The sequence below is a fragment of the Lissotriton helveticus genome, chromosome 6 (genome assembly GCF_964261635.1).
Source record: "Lissotriton helveticus chromosome 6, aLisHel1.1, whole genome shotgun sequence".
Lineage (NCBI taxonomy): Eukaryota > Metazoa > Chordata > Amphibia > Caudata > Salamandridae > Lissotriton > Lissotriton helveticus.
In genome coordinates this window covers 517,890,500-517,915,357 of record NC_136067.1, presented here as the reverse complement: position 1 = coordinate 517,915,357, position 24,858 = coordinate 517,890,500, and the positions used below count along the sequence as shown (strand labels likewise).

At 40.8% G+C, this 24,858-nt stretch overlaps 1 protein-coding gene across 3 annotated transcripts in view; it reads left to right on the top strand.

Annotated features, from left to right (window-relative positions):
- DST (dystonin) overlaps window positions 1-24,858 on the top strand; it is a 1,569,532-nt gene that overhangs the window by 725,095 nt on the left and 819,579 nt on the right. For all 3 annotated transcript variants that reach the window (XM_078647976.1, XM_078647975.1, XM_078647974.1), the window contains 8 exons: window positions 4,173-4,277; window positions 5,884-5,979; window positions 9,079-9,204; window positions 10,041-10,193; window positions 11,504-11,658; window positions 13,765-13,891; window positions 16,830-17,013; window positions 17,676-17,833. In XM_078647976.1, the coding sequence (XP_078504102.1) occupies window positions 4,173-4,277; window positions 5,884-5,979; window positions 9,079-9,204; window positions 10,041-10,193; window positions 11,504-11,658; window positions 13,765-13,891; window positions 16,830-17,013; window positions 17,676-17,833 (1,104 nt within the window). The remainder of the gene's footprint in view (window positions 1-4,172; window positions 4,278-5,883; window positions 5,980-9,078; window positions 9,205-10,040; window positions 10,194-11,503; window positions 11,659-13,764; window positions 13,892-16,829; window positions 17,014-17,675; window positions 17,834-24,858) is intronic.

The following is a 24,858-nucleotide window of genomic DNA, read 5'->3' as shown; positions in this document are numbered from 1 at the left end:
GTTTCACCTAGCAGTGGGGCTTTATACATGAGATATCAGTAGACCACCTCTCACTGACCCTGGAAAAACGTCTGGTCACTGTAAAATTAACAATGCACTTTACACTGTCACCACCTCTGTATGTGATACACCCAGGGCATTTGACTACTGTCCAATGCTCTGGGTGTATCACATAAAGAGGTGGTGACAGCTCACTTTGTGCACCCTCTTGGTCATAGAACAGGATCTGGACCACTCAGATGGATGGGCCTAGGCCTGTGTACACATGCTAGATCAGCATGATGCCAGGGCCAAAATAAAAGTCACAATATCAGTTTCACAGGCAATCGGACATTCAGGTCAGTTGTGCATGCCCATTTATTATGCAGAGAACACCCCCACCTAAGACTCAATGTCTGTGGTGAACACTGCATATGTAACAATCATAGAGAGTAAGTGAAGTGCAGGTGGAGCACGAACACCTTAAATTATGGGGTCTGAAACACTATGTGAAGTATGGTGTGGGCCCCTGCACTCTATTGTATAGAGCTTTCTCACACACTATGTGACAGTCAGTGTGAGATCCATCACCACATGACTAATTGATTGATCTCAAACCGCATACAACATACAATGTAAATTTAAGCACCATATAAAGAGCAACATGATATTAAGCCTGATGTGAAGAAAAGCTTGACCATGACACTGTGTGATATACACTGTGAGCTTATGCAAAGTACATAATACAATGTGAACTTGAACAGCATATGAAGTGCAGTGAGAGCTCAATCCACATGCCTCAAGCCTTGTGAGGGTAGAAAAGCGCTCTACAATCACCATACACTGCGGTGCCTGTAAACTGTAGAATGAGCTTAAATGCTACTTAAATTGCAGAACTTGAACACTATATAAAGTTCAGTAACAGCGCGCAGGAGAGTTGCAGTAACGTTACTTACCAGGCCTCCAGGTGAACGCGTTAGTCACACCCCCAGCACACGGCCACAGCAGACGATCTTCTGATTAATGTACGACCCACATGGACTGAAGGGCGGAACGTAACACACGCCCCCAGCGTTTCTCACACCCCCAGCGTGCCCCTTGATGCGGCGCAATTGCATTCACATGGCATGAAGGTCGGACACACACCCCCAGCGTTTCTCACACCCCCAGCGTGCCCTTTGATGCTGCGCAGCAACGTAATTGGTGCTTGTATGTACGACTCACATGGCATGAAGGGCGGACACAGGCCCCCAGCGTTTGTCACGCCCCCCAGCGGATGTATGACGTTACAACTCATACTTTTACAACGCATACCATTACAACGAAATTTTTACAACGCAAAAACCATTACAACGCATGTATTTACAACGCATGTTTTTACAACGCAAGTACCTTTACAACGCATACCATTACAACGTAAGTATTGGTAAGTATATATTAATTTATTTAATTTAAAATAATTGAAAATAATATAATGTAATTTAATGTAATTTAATTTCATTTAATTTCATTTCATTTAAATTTAATTTTATTTTATTCTTACTCTGTACCCCTGTACCCCAAAAACCCAAAACTGACCCTGAACCCTATAAATTCCCATGTACCCCAAAAACCAAAAACTGACCCTGAACCCTAAAAATACCCCTTTACCCAAAAACCCAAAACTGACCCTGAACCCTATAAATTCCCATGTACCCCAAAAACCCAAAACTGACCCTGAACCCTAAAAATACCCCTTTACCCAAAAACCCCAAACTGACCCTGAACCCTAAAAATACCCCTTTACCCAAAAATTGAAAACTGACCCTGAACCCTAAAAATACCCCTTTACCCAAAAACCCAAAACTGACCCTGTACCCTAAAAATACCCCTTTTCCCAAAAACTGAAAATTGACCTTGAACCCTAAAAATACCAAAACCCCAAAACTGACCCTGTACCCTAAAAATACCCCTTTTCCCAAAAACTGAAAATTGACCCTGAACCCTAAAAATACCAAAAACCCAAAACTGACCCTGAACCCTAAAAATACCCCTTTACCCAAAAACTAAAAACTGACCCTGAACCCTAAAAATACCCCTTTACCCAAAAACTAAAAACTGACCCTTAACCCTAAAAATACCCCCTTACCCAAAAACTGAAAACTGACTCTGAACCCTAAAAATACCCCTTTACCCAAAAACTGAAAACTGACCCTGAACCCTAAAAATACCCCTTTACCCAAAAACTGAAAACTGACCCTGAACCCTAAAAATGCCCCTTTACCCAAAAACTGAAAACTGACTCTGAACCCTAAAAATACCCCGTTACCCAAAAACTGAAAACTGACCCTGAACCCTAAAAATACCCCTTTACCCAAAAACTGAAAACTGACCCTGAACCCTAAAAATACCCCTTTACCCAAAAACTGAAAACTGACCCTGAACCCTAAAAATACCCCTTTACCCAAAAACTGAAAACTGACCCTGAACACTAAAAATACCCTTTTACCCAAAAACTGAAAACTGACCCTGAACCCTAAAAATACCCCTTAAAAAAACCCAAACTTATAAAATTTAAAATATAATTATATACTTATCAATACTTACGTTGTAATGGTATGCTTTGTAAAGGTACCTGCGTTGTAAAAACATGCGTTGTAAATACATGCGTTGTAATGGTTTTTGCGTTGTAAAAATTTCGTTGTAATGGTAGTGCGTTGCAATAGTTGCGTTTTAAAGGTTGTTTCCCCCCCCAGCACATGCCCACAGCCCACAATGTGATGGCCGTACCACACGCCCCCAGCGTTAGTCACGCCACCAGCCCACGCCCATAGCACATCTCAGACACGCCCACAAGGGACTACTTTGCTGGCACGGTTCTTTTACCTTTTAAATGTATAGAGGAGTTGGCCTAACGGCTAAGGCGCTCGACCTCGGACCTGGGGATCTGGGTTCGAGTTTTGGTAACGACGCCAAACATCCTGTGATTCTGGGTACATCACTTAATCTCCCCGTGCCTAACAAAAATGAATGTGTGTCCTCATGTAACGTAACTGGTGCTATGTAAAGTGCTCTGATACATGATTCAGTTAGCGCTATATAAAACTCTGCAAAAAAAAAAAGTACAATATAAGCTTGTATAGCAAGTACCCTGTGAACCCAAACACCTTGCTAAGTGCAGAGTTAGCTCGCACATCAAGTAATGCGCAGTGAGAACTCAAACAACGTGTAAGATGCAGGGTAATATCAAACCCCCAGTGAAGTGTAGAGTGTGCTCGAACACCATCTAATGCATTATATCATTACATACATAAGTATACAAGAGCACATGGTAAGCTTGAACTCAGTATAATATATGGCATTATTATGCACTCTAGATACTATGCAAGCTTACAGGCAAAGGAGTACTGATCTGAAACACCATGAACAGGGGATCTTAAATCTTATGTATAATTTGAAACATTATTCAAAATACAGCATGAGGTCAAGCCCCATGAAAAGTGGAGTGTAATATACACATTTTAGTGAGAGCTTTAAGGACATACCGTAAGAGTGGCCTAGACAATTTTTTTTTTTTAGTTTAGCTTTTATTACCCCATCCAGTCATTATAGTGGTATCCAGGTAGAAAGTGAAGCACAGGGGTGTAGCTTCCATTGGTGCAGCAGGTGCAGTGGCACCGAGGCCCTGAGGCTTGAGGGGCCCATTCAATCCTGATTATTTCTGGATTTGATAGTTCAAACAGCAGCCTTGGGCCACATTCTCTTCCTTGCACTAGGGCCCATGACACACTAGTCATGCTACTGGTGCAGCATGACAAAAAATACAATGCAGTTCGCGTAGTGTGTGCTCAATAGGGCATAGACTCAAATACCAAGCTGTCACTATGGTCTGCGCTGCTGTTCCTTGTGGTAATTCTTAAGTGAGGGTTGAATGAAGCAACGTGGATTTCTGCTAAGTCATTTTACGAAAGACTTCAGCCCAGTCCTCGCTCAGGTATCTAAATGTAATGCATTTTTTCAAATTGTCTGATCCAGGCAGTGTTCTGTGTTTATAGTTTGGGAGTACTAACCTGAAAACCACAGGATTGCTAGTAACCCACCCAGATCCACCGAGCCTGGACTTATCAGATTCCTTCTTTGATTCCAAAGCCAAACCACAGAGCTGATGTCATAAGTGAGAAGTGATGGAGTAATCCCCTTGTCTCTGTCCGCAGGCGCTCATGAGGGAGCTGGATCACAAGGAAGAGTCCATGCGGGCGGTGCAGGATATGGCGGAGCAGCTGCTGGTGGAGAACCACCCTGCCAGACTGACTATTGAGGTAAGTTAAGAATACACTGTCAAGCCGCAGTCATGAATGCAAGGATGGGCGGTAATCCTGTCATCTGTTATGCGAGTCTGGGCAATGGACCCAGAGAATGAGTAGACTGGAGCTACTTTGCTTAGTCTGAGATCTGTCCACCACAGGCGTGATGCACTTTCATCACAATCCAACACTGGTGGCATCGATTGTTTTGTAAATAAATGACTTGCTTGCCAAGTCCTTAAAAATGCACTGCCTCGCTGCCCAGATGAATGTTAACAAATTCGTGACTCGGTGACCAGGTGCGTGGCTGTCAATGGTGCAGTCGGGGCATTGGCACTGGAGCCAAGTGTGCTGGGGTCTAGCATATGCCCAGTTTTGTTTGGCTTTATTGTAAAACTGGGGGAAGGGCTGTGGGTTGTTCTCCTTGTTTGCATTAGGACCATTGGAGCTCTAACTTTGCCACTGTTGGTGATATTGTTCTGCATCTTTGCACTCACTGCTGTTATCTGCAGAAGAGTGGTTGAAATAACGTGGCTGAGCCAAGGCACGGCTAGGGTAAGCCGGGGCGGTAATGTACAGAAATGTACTCCAAACGTAGACATAAGCCCTGGTAATGTCAGATATTTTGTTGAGAATCAGTTCCATTATTACTTTCATTCAACCAGTGACATGCATGTGAGCCACATGTAACGCACTTAGCTACCTGGCCACTTCTGTTTGCTTTATGTTGTAAAGTATGCTCTTACTAGGGCGAATTGCTCCCATTGGCCGACAGAGCTCCCAGGATGCTAATGCAGGAAAAGCAGTGAAAGACAGTATTTTTCCATTTGCATACCTTAAACAGCAAGCACATTAAAAATAGTTTAAAAAAGTGTTGAAAGCTATGTAAATTACTTCTAAATGTTTATTAGAGCAAACAGAGAGATAATTGTCATTTTACAAAAAATTCTGCGCAAATGTGTTTTGACCTGCCAGCTCTTGGCTTTTCCAGAATAGCAAAAAATAAACAAATGGTCTGCATTTTTTGTAAGCAAGGTTTCAACCCTTGTGGTAGCTATTGTTTATTGTATTTATCAAGGCACACAAAAGCTTTGTTTTTGGCAGGCATTTCGGATCTCATTCTCAACAAGATTTCGCATGCTGCTGGCTGAACCATTCACTGTGTGCACCTTTCAAAGAAAAACTGATTCTGAGCTAAAAAAAAATGACTGTCATGATTGGGGTCAGGTGTGCTTTAGAAGATAATATTTGCAAGGGTCTACTAAGAATGCGACTGATTCCTCTATTGATGGATGTTTGTGCCAAGCCCAAACCATTGTATGTTTTTAAGTCTTTGAGAAGCCTGACACTTTAGTGTAGACCTGTAGGTTATGGAGCAGTGTGTCTGGGATTGAACCAGATAAGCCCACTAGAACCTTCTATTAGACGTGAACCATGTTCCCGTTTCCTTATGTACACAAAGTTTAAAATTCAGAAAAAAACAAATTAGTTAGTATGTGACTTCGTAAGCATAATTCTGGCTGTTCATGTGAGATGGAAGGCAATTTTACTGTAAACAAGCTAACAGTAGACTTTCTGACTTGCTGAGTATAAGATGTGTTTTCATTTCTTTCCGAACCAGGCCTACAGAGCTGCCATGCAGACCCAGTGGAGCTGGATCCTGCAGCTGTGTCACTGTGTGGAGCAGCACTTACGCGAAAATTCAGAATATTTTGAGGTATTTGTATTATTTAATAATTCCATCAAAAACTGGCTAGAGACTACAACTGAAAAGTACATCTCTAACTAGAAGGGTTTACAGTTTGCGTCATGGTCAGGGATGGATTAGAATACAAAACAAAACAAAAATCCTTAATAACAGCGTGAAATTTTACTGAGTGTGAAGATAGATTATTTCCTTACCTAAGACAATTGTGGAAAAATGGTGACAACTTTGCGCATCTTACAATACAGTTCATCAGATATATTGGTGGAATTTACAGGCAATTCTGGAGGGGACCTAATGAAATATTTTAAAGCCTTAATATGAACAGTTCCAAACCCTATTGCAAGACCAATGTTACTCCACTGTGCCAAGCACCACAGCCATACTATTTCTTACAGTACCCTTTTATATAAGGCACCATAGCCAAACCAGTTTTGACAGCACCCCTGTATGTAATTCTCTTTAGCTACACCAGTTTTCACAGTGCACAAGTATGTAAAGCACCATAGCCAGTCCAGTTTTGACAATACACACGTATGTAAAGCACCATGACCACAACAATTTTCATAGTGCCTCGGTATGTCAAGCACAAAGCCAGGCCAATATAGTCCTAACATTCAGAGCAATATAGTTAGATTTATTTCCCCAGCATATAAAGCACCACAGAGAGGCTAGTTTTCCCAATGCCTCTTTATATAAAGCACCATAGCCAGGTGATTTTTAATAGTGCCCAATATGTAAAGCACTCCAATCAGAACTGGTTTGACAGCATCTCTGTGTGTGTAAAGCACCATAGACAGATCATATTTTACAGTGTTTCAGTATGTAAAGCGCAATACCAGCCCACTACTTTCCTAGTATATAAAGCAACAAACGTATTCCAAAGTGGAGTTTATGTTCTAGTCGGTTGTGGGTTTGGGGGAAGTTTCACGATTCACCAAGAAGCCTAAATTTCTTCTTGAAAGAAAACCAAGTTGCAATGTCTGTGCCCAACAGTAGATGACAGGAGAATGCACAACGGTAGGATCTGAAGTCCTACTGGCCCATAACCTATCCATGTTCAGCACGTAATGTTGAGTAGAGTAGAGATGAGCCAGTGAGGCCCCAGTATGTAAAAAACAATAGCAAGACCACTTTTGTCCAGCTTCTGTACACAACGCCCCATAGCTAGAGCAAATTTCACAGAGTCTCTCTATGTAATATGTATAATAGTCAGGGCTGTATTTTCCAAAGACGTAAAAGGCAGAGCTAAAGGCCAATATGACAATATTTAAAGGACATTTGTTAGCACAGTATTGCCTCAGAATGTAAAGTAAAACAGCTGGATCCATATATCCCCAGTATGTAAAGCACTGCAGACAGGCATGTTTTTGCAGTATTCGAGCAGGTAAAATACCATAGTGAGGCTCAGGAAGGGCAGCTCACATGTTGTCCTAGAATATAAAGCACCAACGCTGGCCAGTATTGTGGCAGATTGTGAAGCACAATAGCCAGGCCAGTATTGCCCACTATTTAAAACACCATAACAGTTTACTTCCACAAATGGTTAAGCAGCATTGCATCCCTAAGCCAGTATCCACTGCCACTTCTTGCATTATAGCTAGTCCAGGCAGTATGCACCTCTCCGTATGTATTGCGACATCAGACTCAGGTTAGTATCCACATTTCTTCATGACTGAAAGCATGATTATTAGGACAGTATCCTTAAGTGACACATTTCACCCAAACCACCTATGGTCCTACATTCCCACCATAACAGGTCTGGTCCTGGGGCTCCTTCACTGAGATGTAGAGCACATCTAGTGCATGTGCAGGGTTGTACCTGCACTGCAGAGAAAAATTACCATTGAACTTGTGTTCATTATAGTCCTTGTTCTTCTTACCTGCACCTCTTGCCTGTTGAATCTGTCCCCCCTTGCCAAAGATCCAGTACTCTGACTCAGGGGAGGCGTGGATGGGGCTGACCGCTAGAAGCAGCTACCATGGATTGCAGCGTATAGAAAGCAGTGACAATGTAGATGCCTGTGGAGCAGGCTTTATCTGAGGAAACTTTTAAGCCTGCATTTTAGGCCTTGTGGGTTTATCAAACTAGATCAGAAAGCAGCTCCTCATCCTCCAGCATACTAGAATATTTCCTTGCATGCTAGCAGTTCAGTGCTGCAGTATCTTGGTCCCCTTGGAAGCTGACCAGTAAGTCAAAGAAATCAAAACCTACCTTTCTGCTCATACTCTTAAGTGCACATTGTCCCAGCCATGCATACAAATAGTTGGCCTGCAACTAATTGTACAAAGCCCAGAATTCCATAAGAGCTTACTAATGGCAGGCGTGTGCCGTGGCGGCTCCTCGAGGGTGTGCTGCGGGCAGTGGGGCAGGGGAGGGGCAGGATGAGGGGTAGTAAACTTCAGCATACGGCCGAACAGAGTTAAGTAAATAAATAAATAACTAATAAAACGAATTACATTGTGCGCACTGCATCGCCGATTGCGGATTGAAGGACATGTGTAGTGCATGTTGACATGTTGACATGCACAATTTCCATGGGTGGTTGTAGTCCGTGTTGACATGCAACATTCTATGGACGTGCCCAATGCATGTTGACATGCACCATTCTATGGACAGGTGCATTGCATGTTGACATGCACCATTCTATGGACAGGTGCACTGCGTGTTGACCTGGACCATTCCATGGATAGGTGCAATGTGTGTTTACATGCAGCCTTCTATGGACAGGTACAATGCATGTTGACATGCACCTTTCAAGGGACAGGTGCAATGTCTATTGCAGGTGCAGCAGCAACAAAGCCAGCAGTGGGGAGGGGAACGAGTTCAGTGGTGCATGACTCCCAATTCACATTCACATTTCTCTTTGACAAACCCATGCTACCTTCTGTTGAAAAACCCAGCTGATACCTGGGAGTGGCAGTGCAGTCTGGTGTGAAAGTCATAGATATCGAGAATGTGATGTTAGAATGCTCCAAATTAATATTATTGTATATTATTGTATATGTATACTGTAGATGTTAGATACTAACATATACAGATGTGTAGAGCTCCCGGCATAACATTTAATGTTAGTTGTTTTAACAGTGGCCTTTCTTGTTTTGCCCCAGTTTTTCAACGATGCCAAAGAAGCAATGGATTATTTAAAGAACCTGAAGGATGCTGTGCTTCGCAAGTACAGCTGTGACAGATCCAGCAGCCTCCATAAACTAGAAGACTTGCTGCAGGAGTCCATGGTGAGTGTTCCAAGATGGCCTCTTCAGCCAGATGGCCACTAAAGGCACCCATGAGTGTTCCTTTAATTCCTTACAGAAGGGTGGCGTATGGTGGGAATCAAGCACCACCAATAGTCTTAGAAGTACTGGGTCTGCGAGCAGAGCAACCCCATGTGTGAATGTACGAGGATGTGAATAAAGTCAAAACTCTGCAACACAAACATTTAGGTTTGAAATTAGAATGCCCTGTTTTTAGAGCAGATTCTCATTGCAGTCAGGTGACACCATTAGTAGTTTGCTTTCGTTTATCTTCATCATCTACAGTCATGTCTCCTGCAGCTAGCAAAGTTGGGTGTCGTTGGTCACACTGGGGTTCAGGGGGGTGCTTAGCTCTCCTTCTGCGATGTTACACATGATATATCAGGAAAACTAATGGTGATTCAACCCACCGCCTAAGTCAAAACATCTGAAGACATGGTATGGACACACTTAACTCCTTAAGACACCAAGAGACTTTGTTGTAAAGTCAAACAGGTGAAATATTACTGAGCAATATCTTCAGTTTTGGGAGATAACATGCCATGTATAATATGAACAAGTTTGCCTGTGTTTCATGTGATCCAATTAGTGACAAGTGCAATGCGTGTTAACATGCTGCATTCTATGGACAGGTTCAGTGCATGTTGACATGCACCTTTCTATTGACTTGTGCAGTGCGTGTTGACATGCTGCATAAAATGGGCAGTTGCAATGCGTGTTGACATGTACTATTTTCTGGAGAGGTTCAGTGCCGATGTATAATACTGCAAAGCACCAAGTAACGCACTCACGATTGCATTTTGTTTCTCCTTTTTCAGGAAGAGAAGGCCCAGCTCCTGCAGTACAAGAGCACAGTGGCAAGCTTGGTCGGAAGGGCGAAGGCAATAATTCAACTCAAGCCAAGGAACCCTGACAGTCCATTGAAGTCCTCCATTCCCATCAAGGCGATTTGTGACTACAGGCAGATTGAGGTTAGCGCCCATCATTTGTCAAAAAACTCTCAAAGATTTCAGAAATGCCGATGCGCCACCAACGGTGTGGCCAAAATGTCATTACCCAAGTTTAATACATGTCTGTGCAGGACGGTGATTAAGGTTGTATGTTTTTTTAGTTTAAAATCTATTAATTAAAGAAACTGAAATAAAGTTCAACCACGTAAAGGATAACAACCACTATAAAGGACTGATCAAAGGTAGTCTATTACAATTGAATAATGTAAAGTAATATTCAAATGTAATTCTTTCAGCGAGACAACAAGTATGATAATAAAATACACACCTGAAATCTAAGAACAAAATGAACAAAGACTATGAAAAAGAAGTAAAGAGAAGAGAAAGAAGAGGGCGTAAATTAATGTGTCAAAAAGAAACAATTGTAAATTAACCATAGAAAAGACCAGACTTTGTTAGAAAGAGCAATGCTATAAAAATATAGATTAAAAATTACGACATTTTGCTGGTTATGTTGTGTGCTGATCGATGAAACACCATCTAATTTATTTTTATTTTTTATGTTAATTTTCAGTCTATTTCCTATTTCCCTTGTAACTTTGTCGAGAATTTTAAAAATAAATATTACATTTTGCACTTGCCCTAGCAGCCCTATAAATCAGAGTGTAAAGAAAGCGATACTCTGGATTTCAGAGTTTATCAGGTGCAATAAGTAGCACATAATATAATTTTTAGTGCTAAAAGTGGCATAATATGTAGATTTTGGATTTTCCACACCAAAATCTGAATGTCTCGTATTTAACAAGCTTTTTCCCCCAAAATGTATTGGCGCAGCAGACTTTAGCAATAAACTCTGACCAACTTGTATATTTGACACCTGGGTAAATCGACCTATTCACCTACCCCTTCCACACAGTTTTCAGTAACTCAGTGGTACAGGATACGGGCTTGTTGTTGTAAGCTTGTTGTGCCATAGAGTAAAAGAGAATTTGGATAGGTGCTGTACTTCACACACTTTCCGTAAAATGCCTATTGTGTGGGCAATTATGAAAACATCAGTGCACAAAGAAATCATTTAAATTTGCTTTTGAAAGGTTTTGTGATCACCTGTATCTCTTCTGTTGTGATATTGCACCACAGAATGTTGATACGCTTTTCTTTAAAATAGCAGTATTTTCATTCCTTTTGTTTTTAACATGCAAACATACATTGAGGCACAAGCCACGGATGGACATAATTGTAGAATTGAGAGCTTGTTTTGAAAGAGCAGCATGATTGCAAATGGTTTAATTGACAAATACACCTCATATTTCTTGTTTCCTTAACTTTAGATCACCATTTACAAAAATGATGAATGCATATTAGCTGGCAACTCCCATCGTGCCAAGTGGAAAGTTATCAGTCCCAGTGGGAATGAGGCCATGGTCCCATCTGTATGCTTTACAGTGCCTCCCCCAAATAAAGAAGCAATAGATACCGCAAACAGGTACAGTATGCATGAAGGGGAAGCCTTTAGCTGTAGCTGTGGGAACGTGTACTTAGATGTGTGCATATTTCTTTAAAGCTAGCTTCTTTTGAGAATTGTCATCCAGAGATATGTGTTGTATTCATAGAGCCTCTGCTGAGGATTGTCTAAACGTTTTTTCCTTCTAAGCACACATTCGAGGGTTTTGTTCTGCCACTGAATGATGCCGTCTTTGAGTACCCCTGGTGTTGGCATGTTTGATGGCAGCCAAGCACAGTCCACAGTGTGCATCCCAGAGATAACAGGAAAACCTTAGCTCAACTGTCTGCACATACACACATCATCTGATACTCCAGTATCTACTGTCTGTGTTATTTTTCCAAAAAAGGCATAACAGGATAAGACTTTTCTGGTGTAAAGTGCACTTCAGCTCTTAGGGACAGATTATGATGGCGGACGGACCTGAGTCCGTCCGCCACCATAGAGTAGGAGGGACCGTCCGCAGGGGCAGCGGCGGTCCCTCCATGCAGATTAGGATGTGACCGCCAGGGTGGCGGTCACATCCTCTATTTTTAACATTGCGGCGGGTGCAGCTTCAAGCGGGAAATCCGCGATCCTAATGACCCCCTATGTCTTTTTGCAGTTCCATTCCAGCACATTTACTTCCAATATTGCTAAGAACTAGCCAGGTAGGAGTAGGCACGTGCCTTGAAGTGAGCCAATGTAGGATGCCTAGTCAGTTGCTTATGGAGTTGCGAAAAAACATATGATTGTTCTGTGGCACCAATCAGCTCCTGTATCTACCTAATTCTTCTAAGATACCATTACTCAAATGAATATATATGCATGCAGAAGACCAGGGAATCATATGGTTTATGAAGCATGTGAACTGCCATAAGATGGCATTCCACCCTCACCATTCAGAGGTGGGAGAGCAGCGGGGTTTATACCCGGGGAGCCTCAGCTGGCGGCAACCATACTAAATTTCTCTGCCAGTGACCGCCATGCCCCACAAGAAAATCAATTAATGGCTCTAACCCACAGGGAGAAAGCTCCCTGCATGTCTGGGCCATTGGTTGTTAATTTTTCAAAAACTACTGGTGAGAAAAGCAGGGAAGGGCGATAACAGCATGGCGCCTCGCGACATATCACTGTGCCTATTCAGAAACTTCAGGTGCAGCTGCTTCACTGTAGGCTTTAAGGGTCCCACGAGGCAGATCTGAATTGTGTGGGCGGTCCTCCACCAGGGAAAGGATAGCATAACCTCCATTGACCTAGCGAGCCACTCCAAACATTAAATGAGGCCCCTCGTCTTTCAAGCCATTCAGTGCTTTTGTGTGTTGCACATTTTCACACATGGGGTTGGGCCGCAAAATGTACAAATGGCAAAAATCTAAGAAACAAATCAGTTATCCTGTGCTTTATATAGGTGGGGTCAGTGCTTACTTGTGAATCTGAAAGTTAATAACTTATTGATCATACAGCTGAATTGTGGGATGTTTTTGTTTAAGGGAGCGGGATTACGGTGGTTATTAGGTCAAAAATGTTCTTTTGAAACTATATCTCAGTTTTGATGGTAAGCATATGTTTCAATGATTTTTATGGTCCTTTTTATCCAAATCAAGGAGATATAGTCTTAATAGAACCAGTATCACAGAGATTTGAAATTAGTGTCAAGCTCAAGACTATGTCTAACTAATCAGGGTCAATAAGTTGAGTTCAGAGGGTTCTGGCTGACTACACTTCTCAATGCAAATACAATTTTTCTTGGGCTATGAAGATTGTGTTGGTATGGAAATAATTGTACTGAAGATTTAGGTCTGTAATGGAGCACAACAAGCCAAGCTTTGTGGTTGTCGCCTTTGTCAATACCTCTTGCAGCCCTCAATTTAACACTGATAAGAGGTTACTGGTATCCAACTTTAATACATTTCTATGCAGCACACAACACGTTTTTGTTGTAGTCATATTAAGCTCAACATGGCCGGAGGGTTTTAAAGCGCTTTACAAGAGAACCCGATTACATTGCATATTTTTCTGAAGTCGTTTTGAAATGTTTGGTATGAATATCACTTGAATAGAAGAAATGTTTTTTATTGTAAATTCTTTATTTCTCTTACTTTTCAGAATTGAACAAGTCTTCCAGAGTGTCTTAACTCTATGGCACGAGTCTCACATAAACATGAAGAGTGTGGTGTCGTTCCATTACCTGATGAATGAAATTGAAGCAATGCGGGCTAGCAATGTGTCTTTGGTATGTGTAGTCATAAGATAATTCAAATGAGTAAAATAGAGCAGAAAAAAGGATCGAGAAAAAGTGGGAGAGACAGCAGACTGTCAACTAAACATGCATCAGATGTGGTAACAGTTTAAATGTTTTAAAATATCCATTTCTGCTTTATATTACGTTTACGTTCGAATTAAGTGCTATAAAAAAAGCAAGAATTAATTGCTCGAAGCCCCTCTTTAATAGCTTGTGCTCTGTTTCAAACAAATGATTTCCAAAATGGTCCTGATGGATATGCCATTTATTCTCTTACCCTAACTGCATAGTTATTGAGGACCCAGGATACCAGCATATTTAAATTTTAGAGATTGTATTTGTTTTATGTTATCTGTAACAATAACCACAAGCATGTTGCCAAAGTTACCACAAACTCCCACTGATATATAACTTTTTAATGTAAGTGTTAGTAAAGGTTTGAAATTGTATTTTTCTTGTTCAGAGATCTGGTGTTTAGATAAAAAGTTGCTAGCAGCTTTGTAGTGGACAACATCCAGATTAAAGCATGTCTATGACCCATTAGCCATTATGTATTGGCAGCTTCTAGGACAATGGTTTCTGCAAAGGCATAGGATTAAGCATGGCCTTTCCTTACATCCTTATGTGAGAACATGGATATTCAACCTTGTCTAGACGCTGCACATTCTGTAAAGCTGCTGCCATGTCCTGACACTCACACTAAAGCCTATTTTGTTAAGGTTTTGTTATCATTTATAAGATCTTCTCATTCTTATATGGGTTTTTGTTCGGCATTCTTTCCTGGCATGATGTTTTTGCAGGGTTTCTTTTTGCTATCTTGGATGAAACTGACAAAATGGGAGTGCAAAGAGACTTGTGGAATAGCGTGTCTGTATGTGCAGCACTGACTAATTTAAATTTATCCTTTGATAACCCATTGCCTTGAAATCACCTTCGTTTAGAATGTCATGGAAAATTCAGGTCTTCTTTCAAAATGTGTTAAATTGAGTGCTAATCTTAACCACTTTCTTTATTCACACCTTCATTATACCAATATTAATTTGCTAAAATTCCATAGGTTCTAGCCCTACTGCTAGTATCTCCAGTTAATGTTGGAACATCTCATTTATGTACTTGTTTCATCCAATCCCTTTCTGATTACTTATTGTGCCCTGCACAACACTGCAGCCTGAATTTTGCAAATAGATCAGTGCATTTGTTTCAACTTTTTATCCAATGACAAACTACCTGTACATTTAAAATGATCACTGATGGGAGATAATGAAGTTAAAAGAATACCAGAACAGTAATTAAACTTTCTAAAATACTTTAACAAGGAGCTTTCACTGAGTAAATCATTCTTTATAAATGTCTCTCAAGGCAAGTCTCTCCCAGTATGTAGCGTGATGTTTAGATGGCGTTTAAGAAACATATTCATAAAAAATGCAATGGATGAATATTTGTGATTAACGCTTTTCTCAGAGTTTTGTGTGATCACACAACACACTTCCAGGATATAGTACCCTCTACTATATTTATTGAAGATATTGCAGTTCACCGCACAGTACTTTTATATTTCAGAGGAATGACATCAAATGTATCTCAATTAACACAGGTCCCAAAACACAAGATGACTTTTAATTTGCTTTTCATTTTATGTGTGTTACACAGTACTTTTTACTCAAATTTAATGGCAGCCTAACAATCACAGTTCCTCCATTCATTACTTAGTGTAGGCTATCTCGAATGCAAGAAGCAGGTGTGTGCAAACCATTCGGAATCCACACTGTGGGCATAGTTATAGTCCAACATGTAACCTTACCTTTGTGGCAAATGCATTTTTAGTCCGTGTAAAATATGCTCTTTGAAAGCCTATTCTAAAGTTTATTGTAACAAGTTGTTTTTGCTCTCATGCCATTATTTTATTAAACAATTTGCAAATATGAAGTAAAATACCTTTTTCTTTATGAATGAGATAAATGAGTTCATTCTCTTTTGTGTTCAAGTTGTTCGCTTTTATTCAATTACGTTGTTTTCATTGAATATTGAATACTACAAATAAATTGTTTGACCCGACAGAACCGATTGTTACTTGTCTCATACCATTATTGGCAGCAAAAATAGATGATCAGATTCCATTTTGGTAAAGGAAAACCAAAGGGAACCACTGTTAATTACGCTATGGTGGGTTTGCTGCAAGCATTGTGCTGCTGTTACATACTTGTAATAAGTTATTGCAATATAGTAATAATGCAGTTTGGTTAATATAAGTAAGCGGTACAGAAATGTTGTACTGTTTTTATTTGTTCATTGCAAGCTTCTTATTTAATATCTGGTAGTTAACAAAGCATTTAATCCAGGAGATCCTATTTCTAATTACTGACATAATGACCTTCAGGCAAGAAGACTTGAGTTTAAGATCTCCTTTCAAAGAAAAGCTTAATATCCACATCCCATTAATGAACCCAGCATTGCCTGAAGACTAACAGTGTATAAGTCTGGCATTGGAGCACAATAAACCTAGCATCTGGGTGTCATCCTCTAGAGGAGGACATGTGCATGCCATGCTGCTCCTTGAGGGAAAGAGCATCATTTGGACATTACTTAGCATTATTTCTGCAGTATGGAAAAATCGGTCAGTTGTACATTGAGTGGAAGAAAGGCCTACAAATAGGTTCACACATTCTGCAGCAGCTTTCAAATGATCATGAATGTTGGCAAGAAGTGTTTACATGTCCACTTACCAAGATCATTCACGTGTCAGAATTGTAGACAACCTGACACTGTAGAAAATCCTTTCAGAATAATCTAAAGTATGAAGACTTGCTTAAGATATGTCAGATTGTATGCACCATTTGTTATAGTCCTTCATCTTAGCTTTCAACCCTTTGTGTGTTTAAACACAGTGTTGTAGTGTTGTTTGTAACAATCTAATGCCATTATTTTGTAGATCAAGACAACACTGCCAGGTGAACACCAGCAAGTTCTAAGCAGCCTACGGTCTCGTTTTGAAGATTTTGCAGAGGATAGCCAGGAGTCTAAGATCTTTACTGTGTCAGATATAGGACAGCTGGAGAGAGAGGTGAATACCTGCCGGCAGTATTATGAGGAGCTTCTAAAATCTGCAGAAAGAGGTATGAATTCCAAACAACATCTGAAGAATACCAGAACCGGATCTAATGATAAGCAAACTTAGTTTTTTCCGATCATGGTGACAGGTCCAAATGAGGAAACACCATTTTGTAACTAAAGTGCCCTTTTACTAAGTCTCATCTCAATCCTACTTTATCATTGTAGTACTCTGTAAGGATCTCTCACTAGACTGTAAAACAGAGTTCTGTTGTGCCATCTATTGAGTTTGAAATAATAGCCTCCTATGCCGCGTTTCACAAAGATTTTAAAGTCTTGTCCTGTGAGAAGACCAGTGGTTCATCTGAATGTAGATGAGTGGACAGAAAGAAAGCAATTTAAGGCTTTTCATTTTATTCTGATTTCCTTTATCTTTATTTGTGGTTCTGCCCCAGAGATTTGCCAAACAATTTCAGCTTGCAATCTAGAGGTGTTGAACAACGAGTACATACTGAAAGGAAAGACTGAAATATTAATTGAAGTATTTCTAAACTTAAATTGGTAATCCAGTTTCAACAACTGAACATAACTATAGTATATCAATCATTTAACTCTGTTTAACTTTCCTCTAAATGCCTTTAGAAATCAGGACCAGTAGTTTGTGGTATGTAATGTTTAGCAAGACAGTGTACAATATTATCAAGAATACCTTTGTTTCCCTCAACAGAGGAACAGGAGGAGTCCATTTACAACCTGTATATCTCTGAGGTCAGAAACATCAGGCTGCGCATGGAAACCTGCGAGGAGCGTTTGATCAGGCAGATCAGAACTCCACTTGAAAGAGATGATGTGCATGAAAGTGTCTTCAAAATCTCAGAGCAAGAGGTGGGTTACAGGAGAGTAAATATAATAACTACACAAATTAATCTGTTCTTCACTCTTAATGGAATAGATGATGCTTTAATGAGATTATGATTGTGGAAAATAATTTTTCAGCTTGTAGATCAAGAACTTCGTATTATTTCCAGTATACATCAGCTGCAGTTTAATGTCTTATTCTCCAATCACTTTACAAGGATAGAATGGGTTAGGTAACTTGAGAGGTCCAGATGCTTACTGTGCTACATAAAGATAATAACAATGTCATGTTCCTCATTGTATGTCTCTTTCTCTTCAGAGGTGGCTTTTCATTTTCTTCTGCAAAATTCCATACTGCCTAAGATGCAGTGTATTTCAAGAAATCAAAATAGTCATAATGTCTTCTAACAAAGCTTTACCTTTAAATGTTCTGATATCTCAGTAGATGTTTACTAGTAAAAAATATGTATTACTCATGTAAATTTCCTATCCATTTCTATAAGGAAAGTGTTATAGTTATGGCACTTACCAAGATGTATGTGTAGCATTTGAATACAAACAAATGTTACAATCACTGTCAAAGTACTGCAGCACACATCTACAGTCAGAAATGTGTAGCACAGACAATAATTCTGTAGTCAGCCATTGTAGTCCCCCATCTGCCAATATAGTCTCCATCCATGACATCAAATAATCTTCCATAACCCAGTTGACTCAGCCAGACAGGCTTCTCTCCGTTAGTTAGTGATCTATAGCTATGTATTACTAGTCCCACCATCACCCAGTGGCCTGTATGCATAAGGGATTCCATGGCGTAACAAAAGCCCCAACACCCCTATATAAGTTGTTGTGGCTCAACCGATCAGTTGTGCTTTGTGCAGGACTGACCTCCTTCTAAATCTTCAGTATATCACCTGATACTTCTATACTCACTGACACAAATCCAGAGCATGAGTACACCTCGGAAGGCTGAGCTCAGGGAATGATGGCCAGGTTTGAGGCTTTGTGCGGAGGAAGCATAGGCACTGGACAGACACAGAAGGACATAGACAATGGCTGCACTTTTCTTTGGTACCAGCATATACAGTGGTCTTGACTCTGCTTCTAAATGTCTCTGTATCGAACATGGATGAGTCTTGTAGCTTGGGGCATGGATATTTTAATGACCTCCTTACTGTTCAATAAGGTTGAGTGGATCGAATGGGCTCACTCTAGTGCAGTTGTAAAGTAGTTTTATTCCACGCTACGACAGTGGCACAAGCGCCAACGCATTTCAGTGAAAAGCATGCTCCTTGGTCATGACTCATTGGTGGTGACCGTCACAGTTTAATATATATATATTGCACATCCCCCCACTGTGGTTTATTATGAATAAGAATGCTTCAATAAAAACGGACTCACTGGAGAAGGATAATGCAAACTACATAGACCAGAAGGCCTGCGAAGTGGCCATGCCCACTGGGGCGGAGAATGTCGATTATTAGTAGTTGCAAGATATCGGCTTTTGTGAAGCTATCCTACTGCTGCCATTGAAGAAGGGTCGCAATCGACTTGAAACGCGTCTGGCAAGTTGCAGTTCCGAATTTCTGATGACATCTCTGAAATCTGTATGCAGCCTTCATGTGCAATAAAAGAAACAATTTAACCTACCTGCAGTGGCTTTTCCTCAAGGGGTAACTTTCTTTCGAATTTATGTAAAGCGGCCAGCCTCGGTCGCGGAAAAGCCCAGCTGTTAACACAGCGTTTCTTCGGTGTAGTCGAGTGACGTCACCAGTGAAAGAGGTGGTTTTCTACATGAAGGAGCAAGTTATGCAGCAGAATTCCAGAAGTTGCACATCCCCCCACTGTGGTTTATTATGAATAAGATTGCTTCAACAAAAACGGACTCACTGGAGAAGGATAATGCAAGCTACATAGACCAGAAGGCCTGCGAAGTGGCCATGCCCACTGGGGCGGAGAATGTCGAGTATTAGTAGTTGCAAGATATCGGCTTTTGTGAAGCTATCCTACTGCTGCCATTGAAGAAGGGTCGCAATCGACTTGAAACGCGTCTGGCAAGTTGCAGTTCCAAATTTCTGATGACATCTCTGAAATCTGTATGCAGCCTTCATGTGCAATAAAAGAAACGATTTAACCTACCTGCAGTGGCTTTTCCTCAAAGGGTAACTTTCTTTCGAATTTATGTAAAGTGGCCAGCCTCGGTCGCGGAAAAGCCCAGCTGTTAACACAGCGTTTCTTCGGTGTAGTCGAGTGACGTCGCCAGTGAAAGAGGTGGTTTTCTACATGAAGGAGCAAGTTATGCAGCAGAATTCCAGAAGTTGCACATCCCCCCACTGTGATTTATTATGAATAAGAATGCTTCAACAAAAACAGACTCACTGGAGAAGGATAATGCAAACTACATAGACCAGAAGGCCTGCGAAGTGGCCATGCCCACTGGGGCGGAGAATGTCGAGTATTAGTAGTTGCAAGATATCGGCTTTTGTGAAGCTATCCTACTGCTGCCATTAAAGAAGGGTCGCAATTGACTTGAAACGCGTCTGGCAAGTTGCAGTTCCGAATTTCTGATGACATCTCTGAAATCTGTATGCAGCCATCATGTGCAATAAAAGAAACGATTTAACCTACCTGCAGTGGCTTTTCCTCAAGGGGTAACTTTCTTTCGAATTTATGTAAAGCAGCCAGCCTCGGTCGCGGAAAAGCCCAGCTGTTAACACAACGTTTCTTCGGTGTAGTCGAGTGACGTCGCCAGTGAAAGAGGTGGTTCTCTACATGAAGGAGCAAGTTATGCAGCAGAATTCCAGAAGTTGCACATCCCCCCACTGTGGTTTATTATGAATAAGAATGCTTCAACAAAAACGGACTCACTGGAGAAGGATAATGCAAACTACATAGACCAGAAGGCCTGCGAAGTGGCCATGCCCACTGGGGCGGAGAATGTCGAGTATTAGTAGTTGCAAGATATCGGCTTTTGTGAAGCTATCCTACTGCTGCCATTGAAGAAGGGTCGCAATCGACTTGAAACGCGTCTGGCAAGTTGCAGTTCCGAATTTCTGATGACATCTCTGAAATCTGTATGCAGCCTTCATGTGCAATAAAAGAAACGATTTAACCTACCTGCAGTGGCGTTTCCTCAAGGGGTAACTTTCTTTTGAATTTATGTAAAGCGGCCAGCCTCTGTCGCGGAAAAGCCCAGCTGTTAACACAGCGTTTCTTCGGTGTAGTTGAGTGACGTCGCCAGTGAAAGAGGTGGTTTTCTACATGAAGGAGCAAGTTATGCAGCAGAATTCCAGAAGTGGCACATCCCCCCACTGTGGTTTATTATGAATAAGAATGCTTCAACAAAAACAGACTCACTGGAGAAGGATAATGCAAACTACATAGACCAGAAGGCCTGCGAAGTGGCCATGCCCACTGGGGCGGAGAATGTCGAGTATTAGTAGTTGCAAGATATCGGCTTTTGTGAAGCTATCCTACTGCTGCCATTGAAGAAGGGTCGCAATCGACTTGAAACGCGTCTGGCAAGTTGCAGTTCCGAATTTCTGATGACATCTCTGAAATCTGTATGCAGCCTTCATGTGCAATAAAAGAAACGATTTAACCTACCTGCAGTGGCTTTTCCTCAAGAGGTAACTCTCTTTCGAATTTATGTAAAGCGGCCAGCCTCGGTCGCGGAAAAGCCCAGCTGTTAACACAGCGTTTCTTCAGTGTAGTCGAGTGACGTCGCCAGTGAAAGAGGTGGTTTTCTACATGAAGGAGCAAGTTATGCAGCAGAATTCCAGAAGTTGCACATCCCCCCACTGTGGTTTATTATGAATAAGAATGCTTCAATAAAAACGGACTCACTGGAGAAGGATAATGCAAACTACATAGACCAGAAGGCCTGCGAAGTGGCCATGCCCACTGGGGCGGAGAATGTCGATTATTAGTAGTTGCAAGATATCGGCTTTTGTGAAGCTATCCTACTGCTGCCATTGAAGAAGGGTCGCAATCGACTTGAAACGCGTCTGGCAAGTTGCAGTTCCGAATTTCTGATGACATCTCTGAAATCTGTATGCAGACTTCATGTGCAATAAAAGAAACGATTTAACCTACCTGCAGTGGCTTTTCCTCAAGGGGTAACTTTCTTTCGAATTTATGTAATGCGGCCAGCCTCGGTCGCGGAAAAGCCCAGCTGTTAACACAGCGTTTCTTCGGTGTAGTCGAGTGACGTCGCCAGTGAAAGAGGTGGTTTTCTACATGAAGGAGCAAGTTATGCAGCAGAATTCCAGAAGTTGCACATCCCCCCACTGTGGTTTATTATGAACAAGAATGCTTCAACAAAAACGGACTCACTGGAGAAGGATAATGCAAACTACATAGACCAGAAGGCCTGCGAAGTGGCCATGCCCACTGGGGCGGAGAATGTCGAGTATTAGTAGTTGCAAGATATCGGCTTTTGTGAAGCTATCCTACTGCTGCCATTGAAGAAGGGTCGCAATCGACTTGAAACGCGTCTGGCAAGTTGCAGTTCCGAATTTCTGATGACATCTCTGAAATCTGTATGCAGCCTTCATGTGCAATAAAAGAAACGATTTAACCTACCTGCAGTGGCTTTTCCTCAAGGGGTAACTTTCTTTCGAATTTATATATATATATATATATATATATATTCACTGAAAAAACCATAGGTTATAGACCATATATAGTTAGGAATTAGCATTTACTAAACCTTATTTTACTCACACAAAACCATTGAAATTCCATATATAGTTAGTTGCACTAACTATATATCGCGCACCCGCAATCCACTGCTGATGATGTCACATATTACATCATTCATGACATGGTCAGTGACATCACTGATGACATCACTGATGACATCTCAAATGACATCACTGATGACATCACTGATGACATCTCAAATGACATCACTGATGACATCATGACACACCAATACCAGTTACTACATACGCACTCACTGATTCCTACGTCTACACACACATTCACTCATTCACCCATACAATAACTCATACATACAGTCACTTATTATTACAACACTATCATATGCACTCATACACCTATGCAGACAGTCACACACTGCCACTCATCCATGGAGTTACTCACACACCAAGTCAGTCCTGTAAAGAATCAATCACACTTCCATTTCTTCATCTATACAGTTAAACACAGAACACCATACTTCAGTGACATCACTGATGACATCACTAATGACATCTGAAATGACATCACTGATGACATCTCAAATGACATCACTGATGACATCATGACACACCAATACCAGTTACTACATACGCACTCACTGATTCGTACGTCTACACACACATTCACTCATTCACCCATACAATTACTCATACATACAGTCAGTTATTATTAGAACACTATCATATGCACTCATACACCTAGTCAGTCCTGTGAAGAATCAATCACACTTCGATTTCCTCATCTATAGTTAAACACAGAACACCATACTTTTCACACATATACTAACACATACTTACTCTCTTATACAATCACTGATACAAGTACACATTGATATGCACAGAGTCACACACCTCCCAGCCAGCCACACACACACTCAGTCTTCCATACATCCAGTCATTCTTCAATATGTAAAACGTATTTAAACTTTACAAAAACACACAGACACTAGATGATGTCATCAGTGATGTCATTTGAGATGTCATCAGTGATGTCATCAGTGATGTCACTGACCATGTCATGAATGATGTAATATGTGACATCATCAGCAGTGGATTGCGGGTGCGCGATATATAGTTAGTGCAACTAACTATATATGGAATTTCAATGGTTTTGTGTGAGTAAAATAAGGTTTAGTAAATGCTAATTCCTAACTATATATGGTCTATAACCTATGGTTTTTTCAGTGAATTTTCAAGGTTTTGTAAATGCTAATTCCTAACTATATATGGTCTATAACCTATGGTTTTTTCAGTGAATTTCATTGGTTTTTTAACAGCTAATATCTGTAGCTGTAAAATTTATTCTTCTTTAAATCCAAAAATATATTTTATATGTTTATGAATAATTATTTTTTTAAATATTTTTTTTTCTTCGTTCCCGCTTCGCGAATCGGGAACCTTACAGTAAAAAAATGTTCAGCAAAATAAAAAAAAAAGTTCTTTTCAGAACTACCTCCCCGTTATTAAAAAATTGGTACAATATTTGGAACTGTGCCAACCTCTATTTCTCTTAGTTCGCTTCCTAGTTCGCTCGCTGGTACGCGAACTGGAAGCGAACCAAAAACAGTAAGTATAAGGGAAGGAAACACACACTTATGTTAAAAGAAAGACAGCTATAGGGGAGTAAACTAGAGATACTATTACCCATAATCCACTACTGATGATGTCACATATTACATCATTCATGACATGCTCAGTGACATCATCAGCAGAGGATTGCGGGTTTTTTGGCAACATGCCTTATCGACGGTTTAATAACGCTGCCTTTTGCTTTATATAAGTTTTCAAATTGTATGAAATATATACCAATAGGTCTTTATGAACCTTTAGGTAGTGCTTTTGTTCATGAGGTCTGGTCGCTTCCATACACATACAGATGTTTCAAAGATGATCAAGAAGTTTATCTGAATGGAGAGGAATGCACTGAGACGCCAGATCATTCACTAATGTGTAGGCACATACAGTTACACGATTCATGCAACAAACAGCGACCAAATATGGCTTGCGTGATGCAAGGCACGCCAGTTCCTGCTATCATCCCCACGTTCAAGTTGTTGGAAAATGGTAGTTATTTGATGCTCAATAATGAAGATTGTTCTGAGTTAATTAAAAGTATTCCTTTTATCGTAACAGTAAGTGAACGGGTTATTTGCTGCAGAAATGTTCTATTTCCTCCCACACATGAACATAGGGAGTTTTCAATCTGGCCACAAATACCAACCTTGGGACACGTTTCAACAGCATGACAAGAATAAGAGCTCTTTTGTCTCAGAGAGAGGTGGCCTTGAGTTCGGCCCGTGAAACTTTCGTACTTCACATAGCGAACACCCGTACACAGGTTTGCCTTTC